This window comes from Palaemon carinicauda, chromosome 7, assembly GCF_036898095.1.
Source record: "Palaemon carinicauda isolate YSFRI2023 chromosome 7, ASM3689809v2, whole genome shotgun sequence".
NCBI lineage: Eukaryota > Metazoa > Arthropoda > Malacostraca > Decapoda > Palaemonidae > Palaemon > Palaemon carinicauda.
The window spans coordinates 2,132,060-2,140,848 of NC_090731.1; the positions used below are offsets into that span (position 1 = coordinate 2,132,060).

Below are 8,789 nucleotides of genomic sequence, written 5' to 3' on the forward strand. Positions count from 1 at the left end.
AGAGAGAGAGAGAGAGAGCTAAATACAGTGACCTAACAAAGCAACCGACCAGCAGACCTATAGACCGATATTATCAACAAAATCATAAAGATGATTACACATTTACTCTGTACATGGAACACCGTAAACACTTGCTTTTGATTTTCTTAACATTTCTAAAACATTTTGTTTGTGTCTGAAATTTTCCTCATTTCTGATTCAGAATTATCAATATATTTCTTAAGGATTCAAAAAGAATAAAAAAATCGTTAATGCTCTGCTAGGATATATTGTTAAGCGGATATATTGATACATTATAGTGATGGAAGGTTATATTCATACATCCGTGGATGGATGTATGTAAAGTAATACACTAAATTGAACATAAAGGAATCTTGAAATCAAAGATGATCATCAGGGGGAGGTTGAAGGAACGTCGTCCTTCTCAGGGCATCGGGAATTGGCAATAACCCCAATACTCTTCTGAACAATCAAATTGTTTCAATTTGAAAGAAGAAGAAGAAGAAACCCAGCCAGTGCATCCACAAAGCTTCGAAGGGTCTGATCGGTATCCTTCCACCCAAAGGTCTTCTGGGACGAGAGATCCGTCACTCGTCCACTTCCCGTCGTAGACACCAACCCAATGACCTTTGAAAGAAGACAATTGAAAAGAAACATAAGAAATAAGAGAAAAAGAAAGGAACTAATATAAATATGAACGATATAAGGAAAATTAATAAATTTTTTTTTACCAATCTAGAAATTCTCTGTGACTTTGATAATCATTTAAACACACACAAATACACACACACACAAACACACACACATACAAACACACACACACACACACACACACACATATATATATATATATATATATATATATATATATATATATATATATATATATATGTGTGTGTGTGTATGTCTGTGTGCGTGCATAAGTAAAAGTGATTTCATATTTAACCTTAGCGGTTTCTGTAATGATGATGGGTGGCTCCAGAGAAGACGGAACACAATTGTTACTGCCATATCCTTCAACTTTGCCGAAATCTGCAAATCTCTTTCTAAACCACATTCTCTCTCTCTCTCTCTCTCTCTCTCTCTCTCTCTCTCTCTCTCTCTCTCTCTCTCTCTCTCTCTCTTATCAATTCTATATAAAACACTTAACTCACCCCGATATCTAAAAGAGCCAACCACATCCTGTAGTTGTTGGTGACTCATATGTTGTGCAAGTCTCATTCCTTCCTCTTCGCACTTCTTCTTCATTGCCTGGAATGTTAACCGTTGCTCGATCAACATTAGGCATCCAACTCCGGGAACTCTTTTTGCTGGGCTTCTGCACTGGAACTCTGGAAGAAGAAGAAGAAGATGAAGAATAAGAATATGAAGAAAAAGGAGGAGGAGGGAAAGGAAGAAAAGAGGGAGTTAGACTTAAGAAACAATAATAATTAGCATTATTTTTATAATATACCTCACTTTTTCACCCACTCACATACGCAGTAACAGCGGTTTTTTTTTTTTTTGTTTTTTTTTTTTTTTCATCCCCGCACTGTTAACGGAATCTTTTCAAGCTTGACTTTGCATGTATTTGTTTGCATGATACTGCTTGTATAGAAACTCATTATATTTTACATGTTGAATAAAAGTCAGTTGCATTCATCTTGTCACTCTGTTGTTACCCAACATCATTCTATCACAGCGATGAGTAAGGTGAGCACCGACAACCATTTGTGAACAGGTGAGCACCGACATGAGAGGTGTTGAAGCGTTTAATTTCAAACTTCTGGGGCCATTATAAACCTTGTAGATGCCATGTAAGGGAAAAATTTAGAGTAGAAAATCTCTCTCTCTCTCTCTCTCTCTCTCTCTCTCTCTCTCTCTCTCTCTCTCTCTCTCTCTCTCTATATATATATATATATATATATATATATATATATATATATATATATATATATATATTTACACACACACACATATATATATATATATATATATATATATATATATATATGATTGTGAAAATGAAATCCAATAGGAGAAGAGTTGAGGAAAATCCATATTTATGAATCCAACAATAGATAACTTGATATAGTCAAACAGATCCTAATAATCTTCCAAAAGAACATAAATCTACTGGAAGCTTATTGATGGTAAAGAGAAGTAATTTTCATTCATAAATATCATAATGAGACTATACATGAATGACTTAAAAACTTAGTCATTATCACAAGCTTAATGAAAATATCACATAAAAATAATAAAAAAGAATAAAACAATAAAAAGAAAATGCCGGAAACATTTCTCAAATAAATCAAGAAAAGAAAACTAATAAAGAGTGAAAGAATGGCAAATTGAACATAGCTATGGAAAAAATCAAACTATATCATGAGGTTATACTGATCTACAGATGTAAATGAAAATAGTTCTTTGAAAAGAACAACATAAAGTTGTATAGTGTGTCTTACCTTTACATTCTGAACCGTCCCAGGTGAAACCAGAAGGACAAGAACAGGTGAAGCTGAACAGGGTGTTCTCACAGGTACCAATCACTCCACAGGGGAGACCTCCTTCTGAGCACTTGTCTGTTGTCAGAAAACATTACCTTCATTGACTTATGTTATATAGAATAAGTTATCCACCTGATAACTTGACTCCAATGTTATTTCTACCGGTTACACAATGCAAAAATATCATGTTTTTTCATGAATTGAAGAGACTAAGGTATAGATTTTTAATTTTTCTTTTTATTACTTTTTTTTCTAAATGTTTCCGATATTAAGTTAAATGTTGAGATGATTAATACAATAATAAGGTCAGTGTTAATGTTTGATATAAGAGAGAGGAGAGCATTGTAGGATCATGTTAGGGTGGTATGGTAAGATAGAGAGGAAGGCAGGGAGTTAGATAGCAAGGTAAATGAAGGATGATATGGAGAGATCAATGCTTCAAGTGTATATTAACTGACCTTTTTGTGACCAAGCGATGACTTCGGACATCTCCTCGTGAAAAGACTTGATCTCTTGATTGGCTGGGAAGAAGAAAATAATCCTTTGAACAACTTATTGTAACTGTTGTGCTCTCTGAAATCTTCTCTAATTGATGAAGAAATAGATATGGTTCTACTCTCCAAAGTAATTAGGAAAGCAGATGAACAAGAACATAAACAGAACATTTATTGAGGATATCGGTCAGACAAGTACATGATATATTTAAGATTGTGTTAATATAAAGAAGTATTTCCAATCTTTTTTTAACTACATTTCATAAATTATTATAACTGAATATAAAAATAAAAAACTTACCTGCTGCTGATACATTAGTCAAGTGTTCCAAGTCTTCCCCTTTGAGACACTGGGCAGTCTCTTGGCTGAGGCCTGAAGTAGAAAAGGGGATAATATGCAAGACTGAAACAACACTGCATATTCCATGAATAATAGTGTTTGTTATTTCAAGATTAACTCAAAGAAAAACAACTGTTGTGTAAATATCTTTCAACACTATGAGAACAAGACAACAACTGCATATGCAATGATGACTCCTTAATCACACATAAGTCATCATATAATCATCTTTTTGGGTGTAAAGTGAAGACATAGAGACAAAGGAAATGAAAAGATTTGGAAAAAATCTATTGGAAAGATTACCTTGAAGATTATTTTCAAGATGTTGAAGTTTCTCCTGCATATCTGAAAATATATAAAAAAAAATATTTTTCAAATGTCTGCATAAATAAAAAAAAAAAATCAATATTCTAATAACTTTGCAATTAGAGATATTGTTCCAAACTATGATATATTTCTGCTTATGCGATGTAGTTCATCAGTTGAAGATTAATATTGACTCTAATTATTAGTTGCTGGATTGACATATTAAATAAAATCTATAAATATCATAATAGTCCAGAAGAGACTTACCCGGAATTCTTTGTAGAAGCTCGTCATGCCCTGAAAGGAAAGTGTAGATTTGATCAATCATTTTGAGTGAAGAGAATAAGAATTAGAGGGAAACACACATATATATATAAATAAATTCTGTCTCTAAATGATGATTTAAAATCTATCAAAAGAGAAACAAGAAGAAGACGAAAAGAGCTTATTCGTGAATGTCAAGGAAAAAGAGAACGTAGTATATGCAATGAAAATACAACTATTTCAAACGTAGTTTAGGCTCTTGAACATAATTGGTGCACAACAAGAAGTCACAGGACACAAATTCTTTTCCATAGGGAATTTTCACGAACATAGAAGGCCTTATTCTTTCTCATCCTTTTATCTACCTCATTCCCCTTTCACCACTTACCCAATCCCTCAACTTGCATTCTCAGTCTATGACTATTTACTATCTAATGACCTCACATTATACTAGTGGCAAAAATGTCGTAAATATATTAATCTATATATTAATATATATAAGTTATATATATATTATATGTATATTTATGTATGTACATATACACACACACACACACACACATATATATATATATATATATATATATATATATATATATATATATATATATATATATATATATATATATATATATATATTATATATATACATATGTATATATATATACATATATATATATATATATATATATATATTATATGTATATATGTATATATACATATATATATATAAATATATATATATATATATATATATATATATATATATATATATATATATATATGTATATGTATATTTATATTTTATATGTATATGTATATATATATATATATATATATATATATATATATATATATATATATATATATATATACATATATATATATGTATATATATATATATATATATATATATATATATATATATATATATATATATATATATATATATATATATATATTAATAACCTGGAAAGCCTTACTCAGGACAGAGTGAGGTATGATCTATAGGAGCAAGATTACACAAACCTTATCTCACTAAAGAGGAAGCATCATCTCCACACCAAACTCTTAGCAACAGATGTAGTCTCTCTAAAGACACATCCTCGTAATATTTTCCCCCATACACTGAGAATCATTATGTGTTGTTCTTGGTTACGAGGAACTACTTGTGTAAACATAGTTTAAAGTATTTCAGTTTTAAGTCTAGGCAGTGAGTAATGATAAAACAGTAATATTATCTAAATCTAAGATAAGTAATTACTTGTACTGTTGATTCTGCTAAATATACATTAACTCGGTCAAGGTCTCTGAAATAGTATTCATTAAACACATATCTCCCATTAAGGGGTATGAGTGATTGACAAATAAATACACTTTTTAAAAGCAAACTACAGATTTTAGGATTATAATTTGAAAGTAAAAGGCCAACACTTTGGTTAGATTCCCTGCAATAATACTTAGAAAAGATCCACTAACTCCTCTCTGGTGAACTTTGTACACAAGAGTTACATGATTCATATGATCAAAGGCAGCACAAAAATTCTGATAACAATCAATGAAAAATTATAAATAAAGCCCTGATAGAGAGGGAGGAAGATATTTAGCTGGCGAGGTGGAGGGAAGGATGCTATAGAAATATATCAATGCTTTAAGTGTATATAAACTGACCTTGTGCCAAAGAGATGACTCCAGATATCTCCTCGTGAACATAAGACTTGATCTCTTCCTTTGCTGGAAAGAAGAAAATAATCCCTTGAGCTACATATTGTGAGTTTGCTATCTTCTTCTTTCATTGATCAAGGAAGAACACAAAGATATGACTCCACTCCACCATGTGATTGAGAAACCAAATGAACAAGAACAAGATCAGCAAATATATTGATGATGTTAATCATACAAGTGATGGTCAATATTTCATGTTGCAATTTCTATCTTCTTTGAACTATACATTTCAAGAATCACAATCACTAACTAAAGAGAACTTACCTGCTGCTGATACATTAGTCAAGTGTTCCAAGACTTCCCTTCTGACAAGCTGTCCGGTCTCTTGGCTGAGCCCTAAAGTAGAGAAGGAGATTATATGCAAGATCTTCTTAGCAGAGAAAGACGATTCAGGGGAAGGAGAGAATTATTATTGTAAATTGATTCAAAATTTAATCCATGGAAATAAGCTCCTTATTAAAAGTTAGTCCAGATTTTATGATAATAATTATTCAGAAAAGAGAAGAGAATTAATTCAGATGTGTTCTCTCTATGTAAGGGTACTTATTGATTCCTATGTGGATTAAAAATTATTTCTCATAGTCAAAATAACTTTCAGGAGATCTTCCTTTCTACCATTTTCTGTTTTACTGCATTTCTGAGAACGTTCAAAATTCTAAACAATTAAAAAGTCATCTGTCTTAATGACAAATTTCCTTTTTTTTCACAATATATTCTGGATGGTTTACTGATACACCTGAGGAAAAGACAACAAAATACTGATTATAATATCAAATTCTATTATTTATTCAAAAAGTTGATGATCTCCACGATAAGATAACCAAAGAAGGATTAAACTTTCATATTTTAGATTATTCTAAAAACATCTCATCCAGATAAAAAGATACGAATATTAGAAGAATGAACCAAAATGTTAGAATATCAAGTACCTTTCACGTGTTCCAGTTCATGATGGAGTTCTGGAGAAAAAAAAAAAAAGGTTTACCGTGAGCATATATTGCAATCAAATGTTGTACCTCAAATTATCTAATACGAGTTTAGTCATTAGGTTAAGAAATATACAATGATAAATCAATTTACTCTAAATATTTGGAAAATTACCTTGAAAATTAGTTTTCTGATTCCCAAGTTCCTGCTGTACATCTGAAAATAAAAATATCTTAAAATAATGGTCTGTGTTTTGAAGAATAAAAATGCAATAAATACTCCCAAGTCTAAAAAATTAGAGAGTAGCTGATGAAATACAACTTTTATATATGGTATAACATTTTCAAGTCTCATTCAACTGTGTCAAAATAAAGTAAAAAAAAAAGTGTATATGCAACGAAAGCTCTTGAATATCCTTCAAAAGTGTGAAAACCAAAGACAACTATTGAATGTGCACTTAAGGCTCTTGAATAACATAGAGGAGTGTCAATACTAAAACAATACTGCATATTCAATGAATAATATGGTTTGCTATTTCAAGATTATCTAAAAAAAGAAAAAAAACTGTTGTTCATGTACATAGAGGTTCTTAAATCTCCGTCAGTAGAGTCAGGGCCAAACAAAACTACTTGAAAAGAAATGGAGGGTCATGAATCTCGATGAAGTTTCAAGAAGAGAGATAACCATTTTATGCAAATATAGCTCCTAAATTCATTTCAAGATTGTCAAGATAAAATAACATAGCCTCCTATTCATTGAAAGATATCAAATCATAAAAAAAATGTAAGTGTAAGTGACAGCTACTCTATAAACAATGTAGGATCGCCAATTTCATAAATTTCTAAGAAAAAGGATACCACTTCACTTGTAGGATGTTATCATTACAATTATTTTGGTAATCACTGGCTATAGAGCCTACTGAATTATAGTGTGGGGATAGAGGTTACATCCAGCTTCATTAGGAGTCCATCACTGTCCTCACTATTAGTGCTGTTTCAAGTGGCATTCTATTTTGCACAAGTCCTGGGGCTACAATCGGCGCCTACCTTCTCTTGATTCCTTTTCAATGACTTAGGTTGGTTCCTATTGCTTCTATCCTTTTAAGGACAATTTCTAAATGCATATAACACAGCCATCTGAATTCAATTCATAAGTTTTGGTCATTTTATATTTTCTTCTCTCCCTATATATAAGTCTTGAGTCTCGCATTACTGCGACTTCTATGAGGGATACTCTTTTTTCGTTGTCTTGCATCACTCTGTCCGTCTTTATATTGCAGCTCCAGACTAATTTTCTACCACAGCTTGAGTTGCATATTCGTACCATTGTATGCTGTATTGTATTTCATATTTTACAGACTCCAATGGAGAGTGTTAGACACTGTATTATATTATTCATTATGTTGTTGTTGAAAAAGTACTTCAATTCATTGGCGATGTGGTTACTGGCTTCCTATTTTGCCATACATTTCATACACTTTAACGAGGTGTTATTTCCGTCTGTAGCATTTTTCCTCTTTTCTCATTATATTCTTCTACATCTTCATCCTGTTTCATCTCACTTCTATTATTATTTCAGATATTCAGATAACTCTGTAATTCAGGATATTATTATACATCTGTTATGTAGTCTATCAATTGACGATTAATATCTAATATAATTGGATTGCTGGATTGACAATTCAAATAAAAGGTATATATATATATATATATATATATATATATATATATATATATATATATATATATATATATATGTGTGTGTGTGTGTGTGTGTGTGTGTGTATGTGTCATAGGAGTATGAAACCTTGGTGTGTCTTCTTTGAAAGTCAGAAAAAAAGACAACTACTGGGTGTCAAGCGAAAATATAGAGAAAAGTTAGGGAAATTAGAAATAGTGAAAACAATCTATTATTATTATTATTATTATTATTATTATTATTATTATTATTATTATTAGCTAAGTTATAGCACTAGTTGGAAAAGCAATATGCTATAAGCCCAAGGGCTCCCTGAGGGAAAAATAGCCCAGAGAGGAAAGGAAATAAGGAGATAAGTAAACGATATAAGAAGTAAGATTACCTTGAAGATTATTTTCAAGATGTTGGAATTTCTGCTGCATATCTGAAAATATAATTAAAGATTTTTCAAATGGTTGCATCAATGAAAAAGAATTAAATTCTCAATATGCTAATAACTGTGTAATTCAGGATACTGATCGAAACTATGATCAATTTATACTTAGA

General features: G+C 30.9%; 1 protein-coding gene and 1 long non-coding RNA gene across 9 annotated transcripts in view; one reads left to right on the forward strand and one right to left on the reverse strand.

The window, feature by feature from the left end:
• The window catches only part of LOC137643802 (uncharacterized), a 75,277-nt gene that overhangs the window by 34,377 nt on the left and 32,111 nt on the right, over positions 1–8,789 (forward strand). The window lies entirely within an intron of this gene.
• Positions 249–8,789, reverse strand: part of LOC137643801 (uncharacterized) — an 11,283-nt gene continuing 2,742 nt past the window's right edge. For 2 of the 6 annotated variants that reach the window (XM_068376486.1, XM_068376485.1), the window contains 12 exons: positions 8,626–8,667; positions 6,720–6,761; positions 6,548–6,577; positions 5,883–5,954; positions 5,565–5,627; positions 3,897–3,926; positions 3,627–3,668; positions 3,285–3,356; positions 2,948–3,010; positions 2,448–2,564; positions 1,155–1,331; positions 249–627 (listed from right to left, as the gene is read on the reverse strand). In XM_068376486.1, the coding sequence (XP_068232587.1) occupies positions 425–627; positions 1,155–1,331; positions 2,448–2,564; positions 2,948–3,010; positions 3,285–3,356; positions 3,627–3,668; positions 3,897–3,926; positions 5,565–5,627; positions 5,883–5,954; positions 6,548–6,577; positions 6,720–6,761; positions 8,626–8,667 (953 nt within the window). In that variant the 3' untranslated portion in view covers positions 249–424. The remainder of the gene's footprint in view (positions 628–1,154; positions 1,332–2,447; positions 2,565–2,947; positions 3,011–3,284; positions 3,357–3,626; positions 3,669–3,896; positions 3,927–5,564; positions 5,628–5,882; positions 5,955–6,547; positions 6,578–6,719; positions 6,762–8,625; positions 8,668–8,789) is intronic. The other 4 variants (XM_068376488.1, XM_068376490.1, XM_068376489.1 and 1 more) reach the window with 4 other exon arrangements.